Raw genomic sequence first — 20,875 nt, 5'->3', positions numbered from 1 at the left:
GTCAACGGAACCAGAAAACTTCAGCCACAGAACCATGACTGCTGAAGAGAGTGGAGAAAAATTTTCCAAAGGGAAAGAGTCAGAGAAGAGATCCCAAATTCTTTCTAGTCACATTTCTGACTGATAATCTCCATCCACATCCTATACTAACAAGAGACAAACATGCAAATTGACCGTACTTTCACTATGCCTCAAGCCATGCCCAAGCCAATCAGAGCGACTATATGCAAATTAACACAACCAAGATGGTGGCCAGCAGCCACGGAGTTGGAGCGAGCAGGAGGCTTGCTTGCTCCAGTGATGGAGGAAGCCAAGGTTCCCTGCCTGCCGCGGCCTGGCTCTGAGTTCCACTGAAAACAACGAAGTTTCAATTATAGAAGTTAAACAAACCCTAGATGCCTGCTTTCAGCCAGCCGTGGCCACGGAGCTGGAGCAAGCAGGAGTGGGTTGACCCTGGCGATGGAGGCAGCCAAGCTTTCGCAGGCCTCCGCTAAAGGCAACAAAGTTTCAATTATAGAAGGTAAATAAATCCCAGAATAAAAGAAAAAAAGGAGAGGTTGGGAGCTTACGTCACCAGGGTGCTTGGCCAGCCTGAAAACGGCCCTCAGCCCCTCACCCAGACTGGCCAGGCACCCAAGTGGGGACCCCCCACCCTGAAGGAGGTGTGACCAGCCTATAAACAGCCATCAGCCCCTGACCCAGGCTGGCCAAACCTCCATGGGATAAGGGTCCCCACTGGGGTGGACATCCTTCGAGAGTTCCCACACTGCAAAAGGGCATAGGCAGGGCTGAGGGACCCCCAAAGGCACAAATTTTTGTGCACCAGGCCTCTAGTGTATAGAATAAACTCAAAGCAGCTCAGCTAAAGTCAAAGATCTGAACTGAGAGTGAATCAGCACCCAAGAAAAAGAGTTCACAATTCATATCCAAACAAGTAAACTGCCTGTTAAAACAAAAATAACATAGCCATTACAAAATAATGGAATTCAGAATCTCTATATCTGAATATGCTATGTGTACCAGACATTATGCTATGTTTTGGGAATACAGCAGTAAGATAAAGTCCTTGCCTTTGTGGTTACAGTTAAATGAAGAAGACAGGCAAGAAAGTATAATGAAATTAATAAATGTTTTTTTTTAAATATATTTTATTAATTTTTTACAGAGAGGGAGAGAGATAGTCAGAATCATCGATGAGGCCCTAGCCGGCTTGGCTCAGTGGACAGAGCATCAGCCTGTGGACTGGAGGGTTCAAGTTCGATTCTGGCCAAGGGCACATGCCTGGGTTGCAGGCTCGATCCCTAGTGGAGGGTGTGCAGGAGGCAGCCAATCAATGATTCTCTCTCATCACTGATGTTTCTATCTCTTTCTCCTTCTCCCTTCCTCTCTGAAATCAATAAAGAAATATATATACATACATATATATATATATGAAACATGGATGAGAAAGAAACATCAATCAGCTGCCTCCTGCACACCTCCCACTGGGGATGTGCCCGCAACCAAGGTACATGCCCTTGACTGGAATCGAACCTGGGACCCTTCAGTTCACAGGCTGATGCTCTATCCACTGAGCCAAACTGGTTAGGGCTTAATAAACATTTTAATAGCAAGACCACATGGAATACAGGATAGGGACACCTCAATCTAATGTACATAAGGCTTTCCAGAAGCTTTCAGCCAAAGGAGTAGAGTATTCCAGGCAAGGCTTGGAGATAAAATGGATGGCACAATCAAGAACGAAAAGAAGCCCAGTATAGTTGGTGTATATATGGTAAGAAAAGAATGAAAAGAGATGACACTAATGAGGTCAGCAGGGACCAAAGTGATTGAAGAGCCAAGATACAGAATCTGAACATAATTAAGAGCATTTAGAAGCCTCTGAAAGATTTTCAAGCAGGAAAGTGATATATTTCAGTTTTCATTTTAGAAAAGTGCTCTTGTGGCTCTGTAAATAGACTGAAGAAAGGAAAGAAATACAAGTTTAGAAGATGTTTTCAGAATTCCAAGTGAGAAATAATACTTCATCTGGTTTAGTGGAAGAACAGAGGCAGAAGTAAGGAGGCATTTACAATATATTTAAAAAGTTGAATTGACTGGACTTAAAAAATGTTACAGAGCAGTGTTGGGAAGAAAGATTATAAATCCAGTTGTAGTGATGCTGAACTAAAGATCTTTTTGAAACATAAAAGTAGTTATTTTCTTTTTTTTTTATATATACATTTTATTGATTTTTTACAGAGAGGAAGGGAGAGAGAGAGTTAGAAACATCGATGAGAGAGAAACATCGATCAGCTGCCTCCTGTACATCTCCCACTGGAGATGTGACTGCAACCCAGGTACATGCCCTTGGCCGGAATCGAACCTGGGACCTCTCAGTCCACAGGCTGACGCTCTATCCACTGAGCCAAACCGGTTTCGGCAAAAGTAGTTATTTTCAGTGTGCAGGTAGATAAACCTACATTTTATGGGTGAGATCTATGCTGGAGATAAAGATTTGGGTTTCATTAGCTCATAAATGATATCAATGCAATGTCCTTGGTAGACTGGAAAATGGAAGACATTAACACTTTATACAGAAAAGAGAAACAATGGGTTAAAAGAATTTTTTATATTGGAATTTCTAATTTCAATGGCAACATTATATAAATTCCCAGCTTACACTAGATAGGCCTCTGTAATATAGTTTCCTCATCTAAGCAACAGGATAATTCTAATTGTCACATCCTCCTGTCTGCCGCCCCAGCCCTGATGGGCCCCAATCAGGGGCAGGGCCAGCCGGCCAACCTCCTGCAGCTCATCCCCACCCCCGGCTCCGCCCAGCCCTGCTGGGCTGGCCAGGCTGAGGGACTCCACCTTGCATGAATTCGTGTACCAGGCCTCTAATTGCCACATAAGCTTAGAGGCCTGAATGAGTTTTGAAAGTTAGGAGAAAGTTTTATAAAACCAAGTAAATAACTGTAAGAAAAATATGTTGGTTTCTGTAAAAGATTATTTTCATACTTAAGGAAAAAGTATTCACATAATGTCTCTTTTCCTGCTTTAAAATTTAAATGTCTACAAAGTAGGGGGAAAAAAGAGGGTCATAAATGTCAGTTAAATATAATTTTTTCACACAATTAATATTACCTTTAAATTTAATGGAGTTCCAACAAGTGACAGAAACACAGAAGAAAGAAGCAACTAAAAACTATATACATGCTCAGAAAAAAACATAAAATATTTTATTTCAAGCTTACCTTGCTCCTAAATTTTCAATGGTTATATATTCATCCTTTCTCACAACTTCAAACTGCAAGTGATGGAAAAAAATAGCCCTAAATAGTTCAATTTTCAAAATTCTTTAATATTACTAGTTAGCCTTAACACTTGAAAAAAGACAATGAGAATGAAGCTATAGCAAATATAAAACAAAACAGAAGTGACAAGATAAGCTATAAACAACTTTAATAAACAATAAACTAGAGTTGATTTTTTAAAAAATTCTACTTTACATCACTACAGGATTTAAATATCAATATGAGATACAAAAAGAGTGTTACTAAAGATAAAGAAATAATATCTATTTTTATTTGCAATTTTGGTCTATTTGTAAACTGAAAATTCAAGCATTTCATTTATTTAAAAATAAAATGAGTATCATTTGAGAACATTTTATGTAACACGTACTATATGTGATTTCTATAGATATTTTCGTAGAAAGATATGAAAGAGGGTCAAAAAGTCTAAAAGTATTTTTAAACTTAGATGGCACAGATCAGATTATCATCACTGGTACATGACAGACTTCTCATTGGTACAGGCATAGCCTGCTTTATATGTGTCTGTTTGTGTGTATCTTTACTTTTTAAATTTTCTTATTCTTAAGGATCACTTAAATACTACTTTGGAGAAATCAAAGCAATAGAAAGGTCAGAAATTAAGTCACCATTAAAGAGAAAATGGCAAAAATACTATTGCTATGAATCCCAAATGTTTTGAAAACCGAATGACATTCCAATGAAAGAAAAATAAGAAAAAGATACTTACCAAAATTTTAACAATTCCAGGTTCATCACATTGTAGCATCCTTACCATGTCACCTGTACATCCTTCCTTCAAACATTTTTTCCCACTAAAACTCTAAAGTTATCAATAGAAAAAAACAAATTATCAAAACAAAAAACATTACAATCAATAAAAAAATACTGATGTGCAAATCTAATTATTTTTTTAAAAAGTTAGCAGATGTTTCTAGATGATAAAACAAAAGATGTGAAAAAACAGAGTTAGCTGTTCAAAAATAGTCTATCTCATGTATCAGTGGATTTAAAATGCATAATTGCACTTTTCTCTAATAATTTCTACTTCAAAATCTTTAAGTAGCTATATTACAGCCTAAGAAGTAGTACCTAAGCACAGGGAAAGCAACTTGAAGTGACATGTACTAATTAGGTAAATGTATAAAGAAACACTGAATTTCTATTAGATATATAAGGATTACAGGGAAAAATGAAAGAATTAAAATGTTGAGTATTTCCTCTCATTCTGACCTTAATTTCCTCTTGTTAAGTCACTTGTTTTCTTTTAGTTCTTTTTCTAAAGTTGAGCAATATTGATTGCCCTAACAATCAAAGATTATAAAAAACACATGGTACTTAAACAAATGAATAATGCTAATGCAAGTACATGTTTTATCTGTTAATCTTCACAACAACCTTATGAAGATATTACTATCCTCACTATATGGTTTAGAAAAATGAATCTCAGAGCAGTTAAATTAACAGCCTAATGTAAAACAAAACAAACAAAAAAAACAAAGAAAACACTATAATGGCTCAATCTGGACTTGAACCCAGATCTCCCAAGTCCATATGCAATGCTCTTTCTATGCCATGATTTTTTTAAATTGTTTTATTGCTTAAAGTATTACAAAGGGTATTACATATGTGTCCTTTTTTTCCCCGCCCTGGACAATCCCCTGGCCTCCCCTACCCCCCAGTGTCTTATGTCCATTGGTTATGCTTATATGCATGCATACAAATCCTTCGGTTGATCTCTTACCCCTCCAACCCCCTCCTGCCCCCCAACCCTCCCTGGACTTCCCGCTGTAGTTTGACAGTCTGTTCGAGGCTGCTCTGCCTCTGTGTCTATTTTTGTTCATAAGTTTATAATGGACTTTATTATCCATAAATGAGTGAGATCATGTGGTATTTTTCCTTCATTGACTGGCTTATTTCACTTAGCATAATGTACTACAGTTCCATCCATGTCGTTGCAAATTATGCCACGATTTTTTTATTGGGGTTTTCTGTGTACACAATGTAAACACTCTGACCAAATACCATAAACCCAACTTATGGTAATCAACTCACCAAAGAATAATTAATATAGAATTGGGCTTTATACTTTTACTTTAATTTTAGTGGCAAAGAATTCAATTTAGTTATATGACTTTAGGTAAATATACATAATCTCAAATAGATTTTTGAAGACTATAAAATTTATCATTGTTCTCTATCCTTAAAATAGAAACTATCCTTAAAATTGTATAACTGTCCTTTCTGTTTGTTTATTAAGCAATTCTATTCTTTGATTCTATGACTTTTATGTAAATATATGTGACAATATTTCTATTCTTAAGAGTATAAACTTCCATAGGGAAAGAAATAGATAGGAATCACTAAGCAAAGCAACAAGCAGAGTATCCCCTACGAAGATCTGTTTAATAAATGGTGATAATGAACAAAGAATAGTAAGGAGAAGAGCATCAGAAAAAATAAGGAAAAAAAACCAGAGGTAAAATAGAGGAGGAAGGATATTAACAGGAAGAAATGAAAAAAAAAAGAGAAAAAAAGAGGAAAGGGTAGAGGAAGAAATGTAGTAAAGTTTTTAAGGAAAAATGAAATACCTGATCATTTTCACCTGGATATTTTAAATTCTTGAACTTTTTCCAACAAATCTTATGAAAATAAACACAGCAACTTTTACTGCACATTAATTGAAAAAATCCCTGGAAAAGAATGAAAATAAGTTGTTGATATGGAAATAGAATATCATATATAAATAGAAATATCACTTTAAGTCACTTTTAACTTCACAAGTTTTTTGTCCTTCCCAGTGTGTCCTCCCTGGAACTACAGTTATGCTTCCTTTAAAGAGGTAGATTGCTTGGATGACAAAAATCTAAATTTTGTGGCCAGGACTTCCTGCTGCTACATGCTATGTATGTGATTGGAATGCTATTACCTCCCTGGGAAACCATAACCATATCACCATGTCACCTACACCAAGACTGAACTTGCGCCTCATAAGCACTGTACTTTACCAGGTCTACCTCCCTAATTCCTAACTTACCCTAATGAATAGATCTTGGCTTTCTCCTCCTCCCTACTTACCCCATTTGCTATAGACATCATGCCATTCTTTTTTTTCCCCCCATTATAATAGCCATCTTTATTTTAAAAAAACGTAAAATGTATTCTTTTGGTCTTTCTGAGTTTTCATTTTTACAAAAACAAAAACACACATTAAAAGCATTCTCAACTGTCATTCTCACAAACAGATGTTTTTTAAGCAGCCCTCCCTGCTACATGCTTCATTCTGGATGCCCATGCCTTTTAACTGAGATTTCCATTTTTTTATAGAAGTGGTGTTATATTTGCTCTGATAATCACATCGCATTTTATCTTGTGATTTCCCAGTCTTATTCTGCCATATCTACTGGGAACCAGACTTGAAGTACTTTGATTGTTGAATTTCTTCAAATTAAGGCTGGTTATGATTTTTTCTCCCTCAAGGCCCAGAGCAAAAATAATGATCACTTACTTGGTAACATAAATCTTGAGGAGTGACAATCTTTCTCCTTAGTAAAATAAATTTTAGATAAATGAAAATAAAATAACAATTCTAACTATAAAGAATATTTTAGATAATTTCTACTGTATGATAGCAGAAATATTAATTATAACTTCAGAGACATGTGACTATTACAAAACCCTTAGCAAAACCAATTCATTCTTTTATTGACTCACAGGGTATAAATTAATTCCAGGTCATTAAAATTCTAAATTCTTAGAGATACTCAAACAATTTCTCAACTGCATTATCACTGTTATTAAAATAAGTACTCTTTTGAAATACTATTTTGATGCATAATACAATAATTTTTATCTAAGTTTATTTTTTAAATATTCAGTTAACTGATAATTATAGTACCTTATAATTGGTGTTCCTTAAAATGTCAGCTTCACAAGATCCTTCACAATCTAGATAACTGCAAATGGTCTGCTTCATTATATTACTTTCAGTTGTCTTGATAAAATTATTGAGAAGATCCTAGATTTAAAAATAAAAATAATCTCATCAATTAGTAATGACTACATCACATCCAATATTTTACCATACATAATTTTAAGTAATTTAAGTTATATACTTTTTTGAATGTATTTGTATGTATTTTTTTTTAAGTAATAGAATGTATTTTCCTCATTCAAAGTAAACAATAGATAGGAAGGTGCTAAAATAGAAATACTGAATTTCTTACTGAATATAAACATGGAGAAAGGAAAAAAGTATGCATAAAATTCACTAAAAATGTTAGGATAATAAAGGAAAATATTTTAAAGGGAAGAGGGAAAAGAAAAATAACCAAGACCAAGTAGGGATTCTTTAGATAAGTACAGAAGTTAATTTTTTTCAATGTATAAAATTATTACTTTATTAGGTCAGATTTAAAAGTCATATAGTTATCCTGACAAATGCAAAAAATTGTCTGCTTATTCTATTGATTACTAAGAGAGGTATCTATACTAATAATAGAGGAATATGCAAATTGTCCATGACTACATCACAGTGATGACCGAACAGCAGGCTGCATGTGGCGACCAGGCTGGCAGGGGGGTTAGTGAGGGAAAACCAAACAACTGAACAGCAAGCTGCGTGGGGCGACCAGCCTGGCAGGGGGGTTACTGAGGGATGACCAAACGACTGAACAGCAGGCTGTGTGGGGTGACCAGGCCAGTGAGGGGGGGGCCAATTAGGGGAGACCAGGCCGGCAGGGGGAGTGGCAATTGGAGGTGACCAGGCTAGTTGGGGGTAACCAGGCCAGCAGGGGGGGCGATCAGGCAGACAGGCAGGTGAGCAGCTAGGAGCCAGTGGTCCCAGATTGTGAGAGGGATGTCCGACTGATCACTGGGATCGGGCCTAAACCGGCAGTCGGACATCCCCCGAGGGGTCCTGGATTGGAGAGGGTGCAGGCTGGGCTGAGGGGGCCCCAGGCATGAATTTTGTGCACCGGGCCTCTAGTATTAAAATAATCTGTGACTGGGAGTTTTTATTTCTCTTTTCAATTCCATCAGTCTTTGTCCCATCTATTTTGAGGCTATATAGCAATTTTCAGTTGCTATAGCTTCCTAAAAAATTGAATTGTGTGTTTTAATGATACATCTCTTTTTATTTCAAGGAATGCATTTGGACTTTAAGTCAGGTAAAATATAAGGATCCAAAGAGGTTTAAAGTAAAAGTCTGGAAAGAAGTATGTCATTCAAACACTAACCAAGTGAAACTTGTTGTTAATGTTCTTATTAAACAAATTAAAAAGTGATCAATGTGACTTATCAAATAGGTAAAAATTATCCAAAAAATAAAGACTACCCAGAGGATGTGGAAATATAGAAACTCTCATACTGTGTCTTAAGACTATAACCTGGTATAAACTTTCTGAGAGAAAATATAGAGATATATCTCAGCAACTTTACAAGTGTGTGGACACTTGCTTCACAATTCCACTTTTAGAAATTTATCCTAAGAAAATGATGTAAAACATACACAAAGATCACTTTACATATAGTGAAAAAGTAAAATGTTTAGGATAAATTAAATAATAAACAGCAGGATGAGTGTCTGGAAAGATATAAATGAAAATGCTAACAGTGGTTTCTCCATTTAAAGAAATATGAACAATTTTAGTTTTACCTTCAGGAATTTTCACATTTTTCGGTTTCCTGAGGCATTTAGTACTTTCAAAATTAGAATCAACAATAAAATGGTTAAGTACAATTTGAAAAAAAAAAGTTAACTATTGCATTTAGTTCTAGCCCTGTGAAGAAATAGATTATTAGAGCTTTTAATCTTATTTGAAAATGCTAATACAGCCTCTTCACTTCTCTCTACTTGTTGAATCATACATTCCGCACTACGTAATGAAATCAAGGTTATTTCTCATATAAAAAACTAATTTCCAATTAAAGAATGTGCTTCTTATAGAATATGACATAGTTAAGATAAACTGCACTTTATCAAAGATGATTCTGATTAGTCAGAAATGAAATGTTATTCTTAAATAATTGCTTACTTTAAAAGTTGTAGGTAAATCTTCATCTTCCGTAGGATCTATGTCAAACCAATGATCATTTGTATCACCTATTTCTTGTAAACTTTTATAAAATTCTAGCAGTCCTCCATTATATCTGCAAGGCATTTTAAATAAGGTTAGTTTGAATGTGACACTGTAACTAAATAGTTTAAAATAAAATGAAAAACCCTTTTTTGTGTGTGATAAGTAGGGTAGTGATAACCTCTGGCATGCTATAGAAATACAAATACTAGGACTCTCACCTGTGGTAGATTGGGATGAAAAACAGGTGGAAGGGGAGACAACTGATTATGTAGTAGCTCACTTGAACAGTATAGGGACCATGGTAATTAAAGGGACTGTAGAGTTGATTGGCTTTTGTTTACTGTCTTGGAAGCCTTGAAGAAAGAGAATGACAGGCACAGGTCAGCCAACTATTGACTCAAGACACACTGTGAAAGACAGAGGCCTTTATGGTGGCATTTAAAGAGACCCTAATCTGTAGATATATTGGGTAAATACAATCTATGTTAAAAAAAAATCAGTCCCAGATTTAATCACAAGGTGCAGCAAACCATAAAAGAGATGAAATGCATAACCTTGATGGGACTACTATTATCAACTCAGGGTAAAAGGCCTCCATGATAATACATAGAGAATCCTTACCAACCCTAATTATAAGGACAAACTATGCTGAAAATGAGGCTCAGTATTTAATCACAAGGGTAGAACAACAGCAAAGACCAAAAGCACAGCCTCATGCCCTAACCAGTTTGGCTCAGTGGATAGAGCATCGGCCTGTGGGCTCAAGGGTCCCAGGTTCGATTCCGGCCAAGGGCACCAAAAACAAAGAAACAAACAAAAAAACAAACAGAAAAGCACAGCCTCAACAGTACCATTATGTGAAAATCGGGGCTCTGACAGGAAACAAGTAGACTCTGAGATCTGGAATGGGGACATTTAGGTGAATATGCTTAGAAACAATGAATTCCTAAATTCTCATGACCCCTCTGACTGGCAAAGACCTACTCCTTGCTAGGAGGGGCAGATTCCCTTTATTTAAGGGCCATACAAAAATATCATTTGGAGTACATGTCTCAAAAGATAATGCCTTCCTTCTCAAGATCCTCCCTCTCCACTCATTGCCTACAGATTAATATATCTAGGATCACATAAAAGCAAAGTCCAAATGGTAACACAGAGTCCCTGCCCAGGAAAAAAAAAACAACAAACTTAATTCATCATGAGAATTACAGAACTTGACTAGTATGTACTAGAACATGTGTAGCAATGAACCTTAAGAGTGCTGAACTAGTGGATAGGGAAATGTGTATTGACATGGGACAACTTCCATAACTTAAGATTTAATTTCCTAGTAAGGATACCTTAAGCCAGTCCTAACATGCTGCTTAAGAAGGTTATTTGAAGCTTGGACATAACAATGGCCTACAGAAACTGAGGTGGAAATGCTGGAAACTTCGTGGCAGAGTATTAAAAGAAACTTCAGGGAGGGGAGGATGTTAGAAAGGACTTAGTACATAAGACCACAGAGTCCATCCCTAGACAATGTCCCCTGGAATAGTGGTCATCAACCTTTTGGACCTCATGGACCACCAGTGGTCCACGGACCACCGATTGGCAACCGTTGCCCTGGAAAGACCAAGGTGACACTCCATCCATTAATGCAATAAGAAATATATAGTCAGAAAGGCAGCTCAATGGTGGTGGTTCTCTGTAGGTCAGGGATGAAAGTAAATGATATCATATAATGGACTTTCTAGTGTCAACCATCTGGAAAATGGATTCTCCCCAATGCCCATAAGTAAAGAGAATAAAGAGTAGTGTACATATTTGAGGGAAGGACAGCAATATATATTCATTTCTTGTCTCAGAGCTATGTTAATTCTCTCCACAATATAGACTAAAGGGATTTTTATTATTCTAACATTCTGCAAAATATCACACTGTTCATTGGTATTGATGACATCATAATACTAGTGAATACAAAGTGGGGAATCTTCTGGATACCTTAGTAAAAAGCAAGCATGCCAAAGGATAGACGATAAACCAAAGAATCAGGGAACTAACAGGTAGTGCTGCTTTTATGGATCACTAGAGGCCTGGTGCAGGAATTCATGCATGGGTGGGGTCCCTCGGGGTGGCCTGTGGGGATCAAGCTGACACCCACAGTCCAACGCCACCTTCAGCTCCTACCTGCTGTTCCCGCTCATCTCAGCCCACTACGCCTACCCCAGGCTCGCGCCCAATCAGTCCCAATTGGGAGAGGCTAGAGCCACCACAGCGGCTCTCGCCAGCTGTGGGCCCTGCGTCTGGTGCCTTCCCAAGGGGAGTGGCCTGTGGGATCAGGCTGAAACCGGCTCTCCGACACCCCCGAGGGACCCCACCAGTGCAAGATAGAGGCCGGGAAGGGACAGCAAGTGGGCTCCAGGGCATGTCTGGCGCATCTTGCTCAGTCCCGATCAGCCAGACCCCAGCAGCAAGCTAACCTACCAATCGAGCGTCTGTCCCCTGGTAGTCAGTGCACATCATAGCAACTGGTCAACCAGCCGACTGTCTGCCCGCTGGTGGTCAGTGCACATCATAGCGAGAGGTCGAGCGGCCTTATCATATCATTAGCATATCATACTTTGATTGGTTGAACAGTCGACAGGTCACCAGAGTACCGGACACTTAGCATATTAGGCTTTTATTACATAGGACTAGAGGCCCGGTGCACAAAAATTTGTGCACTCGGGGGGCAGAGGGGGTCCCTCAGCCCGGCCTGTGCCCTCTCGCAGTCTGGGGCCCCTCGGGGGATAACGACCTGCTGGCTTAGGCCTGCTCCCGGGTGGCAGAGGGCAGGCCCAATCCCTAGGTGCAGCCCCTGGTCGGGCTCAGAGCAGGGCCGATTGGGGAGTTGGGGCGCCACCCCCTGTCATGCACAGAGCAGGGCGATCAGGAGGTTGTGATGCCACCCTCAGGGTAGGGCCGATTGGGGGGTTGGGGCACCATCCCGTCACACTCAAGGCAGGGTCAATGGGGAGGTTGCGGCGCCACCCCCTGTCACGCACAGAGCAGGGCAAATCAGGGGGTTGGGGCACTGCCCCCTGTCACTCACAGAGCAGGGCCCATCAGGGGGGTTGGGGCTCTGTACCCTGTCACGCAAAGAGCAGGGCCGATCAGGGGGTTGGGGCACCGCCACTCTCACACTCAGGGCAGGGCCAATGGGAAGGTTATGGCTCTACCCCGTCACACACAGAGCAGGGCCCGTGGCGGGGGGAGGGGGGGTTGGGGCGCCGCACCCTGTCACCCACAGAGCAGGGCCGATCAGGGGGTTGGGGCACCGCACCCTGTCACACACAGAGCCGCAGGGCAATCAGGGGGTTGTGGAGCTCCCCCCTATCAGGCACAGAGCAGGGCTGATCAGGGGGCTGGGGCACCTTCCCCTGTCACGAACAGAACAGGGTGGATAGGGGGGTTGTGGCCCCACCCCCTGTCACACACAGAGCCGCAGGGCGATCAGGGGGTTTGGGTGCTGCCCCCTGTCACGCTGATCCCGGTGCCAGGAGGCCTCAGGGCTCCGCTGATCCCGGTGCTGGGAGGCATATTACCCTTTTACTATATAGGATAGAGGCCTGGTGCATGGGTGGGTGCCGACTGGTTTGCCCTGAAGGGTGTCCTGGATCAGGGTGGGGGTCCCCACTGGGGTGCCTGGCCAGCCTGGATGAGGGGACGATGGCTGTTTGCAGCTGGTCACACACCCTTCAGGGTGGGGGTCCCCACTGGGGTGCCTGGCCAGTCTGGGTGAGGGGCTGAGGACTGTTTTCAGGCTGGGGGTGACTGAAGCTCCCAACCATTCCTTTTTTTTTTTTATTCTGGGCCAGCTTTAGCTTTGAGGCTTGGCTCCAGCTCTTAGGCCTCCGCTGCTAAAAGTAGGTTTCTGGCCTTTGCTTACAATGTTGCGATCCTGCTGGCTGAAGCCAGTGGACTAAAGCAGGTTTCTGGGGTTTCTTTTGGCTTCTATATTTGTTACATAGTTGCTTAGAGTTGCAGCTCAGAGGCCTGCAGCGGCTGGCGGGGAACGCTGGAGTCCTCCATCACTGAAGCAAGCAAGCCTCACGTTCGCTTCCAGCTGCCTGGCTGTTGGCCGCCATCTTGGCTGGCAGTTAATTTGCATATCACCCTGATTATCCAATGGGAAGGGTAGCGGTCGTACGGCAATTACCATGTTTCTCTTTTATTAGATAGGATGGCTGGACCAAGCAGTAATCCTTCATATGGATTTGCACAAGTAAACTTTGTGTAATTCATTCTTCAGATCTCAGCTAAACATTATTTCCTCAGCGAGATCTCTGATTCCCAGAACCAGACTGGGGCTCTAGAAGTCTTTTATTGTTCACTTATATTCCTTCATAGCTTTTTTTATAACATTTTATAAAAATTTTGCACAACTTATTATTTGATTAGTATCTATAATATTATCACTTACATGGGAATAGGAATTGTCTATTTTGTAAATAATTGTATCCCCAAATCTAGCAGTCTCTAGAATATGATAAATGCTTAGCAAATAAAATGAATGATGTTACAAATGGCTAAGGATCTCCAAATAGGAAGTGAACAGACTGCTAGTCCATATAGATTACCCTATACAATTTCACTAAATATATAATACCCAACACTTCCAAAACTCAGCATTTGGACTCTTTCGATGCTTTATTAGTTCTATTATACCTTAAACACCTATTCCAAGTGGTGATAATATTAAAAACTACAACCATCATTTATTTATTAAGATAGCATTTCTGTGTCCTGGGCACTGTGTTAATTACCTGCAACATCTTATGAGGTGGGCACTACTTTTAGTTCCATTTGACAAATAAGAAAGAAGATAAGGCTTAGCCAACATTAAGTTTCCTTAAATCAAAGATTAGGTAGGTGGTAGCAAATGTATTTGAACCCAGGTCTGTCAGACTCCAAAGACTATATCCCAATGTTTATGTTATACTGCCTCTTACTGTCACGACCTGTTAAGTTTGACACTTAATATTCTCAAGTACATTAAAGAAATTATTATCTGTAAAAAATAGGTGAAGAAGAAAAAAAATCCACCCAGCATGATTATACCTGGTATACTGTGCAAACTTTTATCCCCATCCCCATTTCGCAATGCAGAAAGCTGACAGGGAAGATCTACCCATTAGTTAAAATCCTTACCTCTTCTGAGCACATCGAAGTAAACCACGTCCAAAATAAACTAAAGACATAAATTTTTCACAAATTTCATTTTCTTGGATCACCATCTTCATCACTAGAAACTTATTCTCAGCTTCCGTATAATCCTGTAGGAGCATAACACTCAGTTTGGCTAATGTAAAGACTTTTTTTTCTTTTACAATAAACAAATATTCCCCAAACTTGAGAAGTTAGGGAAATTTAATATTGGTCCAGTCTTTTGGTCATTTATTCACATCTCTAATCCTAGCACTGCTGTATGTGGTCACATATGCTTAAAATATGTATAACAACCTAAGGTATTTTTTGACCGACATTTAAAAGTGAACACTAAAATAACAATAGCCCTGGTCTGGTGGTTCAGTTGGTTGGAGCATCATCCCATACTCTAAAAGGTTGTGGGTTCGATTCCCAGTTAGGGCACATACTTAGGTTGTGGGTTCGATTTCTGGTACGAGAGGCAACCAATAAATGTTTCTCTCTCACATTAATGTTTCTCTTTCTCTCTCACTCCCCCTTCTTGTCTCTCTAAAAATCATGCCCTGGCCGGTTTTGCTCAGTGGATAGAGAGTCAGCCTGTGGACTGAAGGGTCCCAGGTTCAATTCTGGTTGGGGCACATGCCCAGGTTGTGGGCTCATGAGGGAGGCAGCCGATCAGTGATTCTCTCTCATTATTGATGTTTCTATCTCTCCCTTTCTCTCTGAAATCAATAAAAATATATTTTAAAAATCAATCAATAAATAAAAACAAATCCTCGGGTGAGGATTAAGAAAAACAACAACAAACAACAAGAAAACCCACTGTGTGGGAAAACATATTTGCCAATGTTATATCTGACAAGGGCCTAATCTCCAAAATCTATAGGGAACTCAAACAACTTAACAAAAGGAAGATAAACAATCCAATCAAAAAATGGGCAAAGGACCTAAATAGGCACCTTTCAAAAGAGGACATTCAGAAAGCCAAGAGACATATGAAAACATGCTCAAAGTCACTAACCATCCGAGAGATGCAAATCGAAACAACGAGGTGCCATCTCACACCTGTCAGACTGGCTATCATCAACAAATCAACAAAGGACAAGTGCTGGAGAGGATGTGGAGAAAAAGGAACACTCGTGCACTGCTGGTGGGAATGCAGACTGGTGCAGCCACTATGGAAGACAGTATGGAGCTTCCTCAAAAAACTAAAAATGGAACTCCCATTTGACCCTGTGATCCCACTTCTAGGAATATATCCCAAGAAACCAGAAACACCAATCAGAAAGGATATATGCACCCCTATGTTCATAGCAGCACAATTCACCATAGCTAAGATCTGGAAACAACCTAAGTGCCTATCAGTAGATGAATGGATTAGAAAACTGTGGTACATCTACACGATGGAATGCTATGCTGCTGTAAAAAAGAAAGAACTCTTACCATTTGCAACAGCATGGATGGAACTGGAGAGCATTATGCTTAGTGAAATAAGCCAGTCAATGAAGGAAAAATACCACATGATCTCACTCATTCATGGATAATAAAGACCATTATAAACTTATGAACAAAAATAGATACAGAGGCAGAGCTGCCTCGAACAGACTGTCAAACTACAGTGGGAAGGACGGGGAAGGTGCGGGGGGAAGGAGAGGGAGGTAAGAACTCAACCGAAGGACTTGTATACATGCATATAAGCATAACCAATGGACATAAGACACTGGGGGGTAGGGGAGGCCAGGGGATTGTCAAGGGCGGGGGGGAAAAGTAGACATATGTAATACCCTTTGTAAGACTTTAAGCAATAAAACAATTAAAAAAAAAAAGAACAACAATTTTTGTTTGTAAAACTGGAAAATATTATTAGCTAATACTTTATAATTCTTACTAATTTTCTTCCTAATTGGAGCACAAATCTCCTTAATTTTTCAAATAATAAGTAGAAAGTATAGATTTCTAGAGACAAAAAGTAAAGGAAATATCAAGGCTGCAAAGATAATATGAGAAATCATTAAAAAACATAAAAAGATAATGTTAAATTCGAAGAACTCTTAGAAATCACCTAGTTAACTCCCAGATTTTTACTTTTTGCACTTCACCTTATTCAACCAAAAATTTAAAGTATACCTCATATTTTACAAGGGGTAAGATTAGGACCAGCCAGATTAAGCTATACTAGAAAATGGATTAAAATGTATTGTATAAGTGAAAGATGCTAAGCAATTTTGTTTTACACAAATGGTAAGCACTTAAAGGATAAATAAAATAACTAAAGTTGTAAGCTAAAATTATGTTTCCCCTATCAACTTTTATTTCACAAAATAGTCTCTAGAATAACTATACTATATTAAAAATATATAAAAGAAAAGTCACTGCGTGGTTTCAATTTTTAGAGAATTTCAAAAATCAACATTTTAATTTGTTAAAATGAGGTCAGTATATGTAAAAAGAGTTATAATAGGCAAATATCAAGTGCTACATACCTCTTTCTTTCCTCTTTCAGTGAGTGCTAATCCATACAAGAACAGTAATGTCAAATAATAATCAATATTAATCTGATGTGCCTAAAATGATAAAATATATTTTAATTGATTATTTAGACTAAGCTACTTTAAAATTTAGCAAGATCAATTAAATATCTTAGGTCGGTCTAATAATTATTAAAATAGTGAAATTATCATTATATTATCAATTACCTAATAACAGAGAATTCATTTTAGATGTATTTGATAATTTGACCCAGAATGAGAAGATAGTCAATATCCTGAAATAAAATATGAGAGTTTGATTAAAGAAAATGGAAGCAAATGCCATCAAGATTTGTTATACTAAACCTTTTGCAAAATTCTTTCATTTATATTTCAGGTATCAAAATACTTTAGGTAATAATATAATGAACACTCATGTATCTACCATCCAGCTTAAAAAATACAATGATCTCTTAAATCAAAGTATTTTATTGTCCATGTATGCATTTTGTTCTAACAGTATAAACATAAAGCTTGTCAATTCCTCAGTGAAAAATTAAAACATGAGAATATTTCCTTCATTTAAAATGGTCTATGCCAAATTATAGAGATGGAGAAAAGATTAGTAATTAGGGAGAGCGAGGAGGGCAAGAGGTGCCTGTGACTAACTATAATGGGGTAGAATAAAAGAGATTTTTGTAGTGATGTGAGTTCTTTCATCTTGACTGCAGTAGCGGTTACACTAGCACTGGTAATAAAATGGCAAAGAACTATACACACCACGCATAAAAGTCAGCAGAGCTGACTGCTTTCCATAGAAAGGCCTGCTTGCAAGACTGACTCTTCATGGGTGTCTAGGAACCTGGATTTCAGGAGCGTTCCCACTGTTCTCTGGTAAGGGTGACTCACTGTGCCTAAATTGTTTGTGCAAATAAAGTGATTTATGCTGAAAACCTGGGAGTTTCTTCGGAGAGTCGGGAATTTTTATAGCCTAGGCAGAGGGTGCCTACATGACCAACCCCCAATAAAAACCTTGGGCACCAAGTATCTACTAGGCTTCCCTGGAGAGAAAAATCAAATTCATACACGTTATTGCAGATGATGTTAGTATTATCATTTTACTAATCGGCACATTGTCATTTTCAGATCAGATTTGAGATAATCCATCAAACCACAATATTTTTCAACTCTCAACTTAGATTGCTTTGATGAAATTTATCTGATTGGCCTCCATTTTTTAATATGAATCCAGGATAAACTGTTGAGTTAATTTTCTTGCATTTTTAAACCTGTCATGCACAGAGAGATGAAATCCATAATACTGTATTTGTGTGACTCATGTCCTTACAGTTTGTCTAGTATTATTGTCGATTACACCGTTGTGTCTGAGTCTTAATGCAATATATGTTCCCCAGCCTTTTTCACCATGTGGAAAAAGAATAGGATATGTCATTGCATCTAATGTAGGAAAATGGATATTGATTTGTTTCATTTTAGTGGCATTTGGATTATTGGGATCTGGTTTACAATGAATGAGCAAGTCTCTTTCAAAAGGAGGTTCTCCATCTTTGTTTCTGAATATGACAGCAACCTCAGTTACACGGGGAGAACTATATCTACCTGGGTCACTGTTACGATTGTATTTAATTACCATTGTTACTCCAGTGGGAGCAATACCTTTTGCTGCTGCTTCAGATTGGGCTTCCTTTTCTACCACATGTAGCATCTTGTACAATTTTGTTAATTCATTTATTTTACGCATGAGGTTGATGATGTTGATCATGAGTCTTTCTGAGCAGCCCGGGTTTTCTGGCATTGCTAATTTTTTACTTGTAGCTTCGGCTGTACCCAAAATATAGAGGTGAGCAAACTTCTGAGAAACACCATCCGAAGGATGTAAAGTTCTAGCACGGTGATAAACTTGGCATGTATTCTAAACAGTATGGCCCATATCCTGACGGCGATGCAATATTTGCACCCATGGAAGCAAAAGCAAAAGAATTATTTATGGAACGAATATTTTCCATGAAATTTTTACTGTCACAATCTTTGTCATTAATCTTTTTAAATATGCTGGGTAATCTGGAAAGTGTATATCATTTGGACAGACTTTCCCTTTACCACAACATCGAGTAAATTTCTCATCGGGTTGTTTTTCATCAGAGAAATTTAGTGATAGGCAAAATTCATATCGAATAGTAATTCTACCACAACTATGTTTGAGAATTGCATCCTCATGTAGTACATTTTTGCTGAAAAGGCAGTTCCTACCAGAATTGGTAGTACTTGTTGATGACTGTTCTCTAGACATATTCTGTCGTTCCCCAACCCCTTCTTTCAACTTCAAAGGCACGTTGGTCTTTAGACATTTTCTGTTGATGATGCTGGTGTTTTTCGGCATCAGAGTGACAGTTTTCCAATAGCTGGTCTTCAGATACATTCTGTCGCAGGCGCCACCTTCTTTCAAGATCAGATGCATGTTGCTCTTCAGACATTTTCTGTCAATAATGGCGGCATCTTTCGGCTGCAGAGCTACATTGTATAAACAGTTGTTCTTTAGACATAGTCCCACCTCTCTACTGTCACGGTCTGAGATGCAGGTGAATGAGAGTCCTGGCTGTCAGGCCACTGAGAGCTGTCTGACCAACAGCTGATTCTGGCTGATTCTGTGGGGGTGGGACTTCCTCCTCCCTGTCAGTTTCCACAGCTGTGGTGAGAAAGCTGGGGTGACAGAGGGAGCCACACCCTCCAAGCTGCCCTCTCTCTCGCTCTGCACTATGTCCAGTGGCCTCCTGCTCTGCCAAGTCTTCCAAACCTCCTGCTCTCCTGCTCTGTTCTCTGCTGGTGAAGGTCCTGGGAGCCCGCAGGTGTGCCTGGGCGCTGCTGGCATCACTTCCTGGGGCTGGTGATGGTCCCGGGAGCCCATGGCCACCATTGCCTCCTGGGGCAATTGACACCCGCGTATGCAAAAAACCCTCCATCTTTGTCAGGTTAATTTGCATACTCACTCCTGATTGGCTGGTGGGCATGGCTTTTGGGCATCGCAGCGGGATGGTCAATTTGCATTTCCTCTTTTATTAGTATAGACTAGAGGCCCAGTGCACGAAATCTGTGCAGAGGGGTCCCCTCAGCTCAGCCTGCACCCGCTCCAATCTAGGACCCCAGCAGGGTCTAAACTGGCAGCCGGACATCCCTCTCACAATCCAGGACCACTGGTTCCTAACTGCTCACCAGCCTGCCTACCTGATCACCCCTAACTGCCCCCCTGCCAGTCTGATCACCCCCTAACCACCTCTGCCTGCTGGCCTGATTGCCCCTAACTTACCCCCCTTCCGGCCTGGTCACCCCTAACTGCTCCCCCCTCTGCCAGCCTGGTTGCACCTGCCACCCCTGCCGTACTGGTCGCCCTTCACTGGCCCTCTGCTAGCCTGGTCACCCCTGACTTCCCCCCCTCTGGTCTTGTTGCCCTTTACTGCCCCCCCGTGCAAGCCTGGTCGCCCACAACTACCCCCCACTCCATCAGCCTGGTTGCCACAACTACCCCGCCTTTTGGCCTGGTCATCCCTAACTACTGCCCCTGCTGGCCTGGTCACCCCCAACTGCCCCCTCTGCCAGCCTGGTCACCCTTCACTGTCCCCCCTGCCATCCTGGTAACCTCCAACTGCCCCCCCACTTGCCTGGTTGCCCCCAACTGCCCCCCCCCCACCAGCTTGGTCGCCCCTCACTGCGCCCCTGTCGGCTGGTCGCCCTATGCAGCCTGCTTGTTCACTCATTTGGTCGTTCCTCACTGCCCCCCCCCCCCATGCTGGCCTCGTCACCCCATGCAGCCTGCTGTTCAGTTGTTTGGTCGTCCCTCATT

General features: G+C 40.1%; 1 protein-coding gene across 17 annotated transcripts in view; it reads right to left on the bottom strand.

Annotated features, from left to right (window-relative positions):
• Window positions 1-20,875, bottom strand: part of DZIP3 (DAZ interacting zinc finger protein 3) — a 144,502-nt gene that overhangs the window by 79,109 nt on the left and 44,518 nt on the right. For all 17 annotated transcript variants that reach the window (XR_004974084.1, XR_004974085.1, XR_004974086.1 and 14 more), the window contains 7 exons: window positions 17,032-17,112; window positions 14,552-14,676; window positions 9,335-9,449; window positions 7,198-7,317; window positions 5,891-5,992; window positions 4,030-4,122; window positions 3,240-3,292 (listed from right to left, as the gene is read on the bottom strand). Coding sequence is in view for 14 of the 17 variants with exons in the window: in XM_036350078.1 (XP_036205971.1) it covers window positions 3,240-3,292; window positions 4,030-4,122; window positions 5,891-5,992; window positions 7,198-7,317; window positions 9,335-9,449; window positions 14,552-14,676; window positions 17,032-17,112 (689 nt within the window). In the remaining 3 variants the exon portion in view is untranslated. The remainder of the gene's footprint in view (window positions 1-3,239; window positions 3,293-4,029; window positions 4,123-5,890; window positions 5,993-7,197; window positions 7,318-9,334; window positions 9,450-14,551; window positions 14,677-17,031; window positions 17,113-20,875) is intronic.

The sequence above is a fragment of the Myotis myotis genome, unplaced genomic scaffold (assembly GCF_014108235.1).
Source record: "Myotis myotis isolate mMyoMyo1 unplaced genomic scaffold, mMyoMyo1.p scaffold_m19_p_2, whole genome shotgun sequence".
In the NCBI taxonomy this organism is placed as follows: domain Eukaryota; kingdom Metazoa; phylum Chordata; class Mammalia; order Chiroptera; family Vespertilionidae; genus Myotis; species Myotis myotis.
Note: the sequence above shows the minus strand (reverse complement) of the source record. Positions and strands in the feature narration are given on the sequence as shown.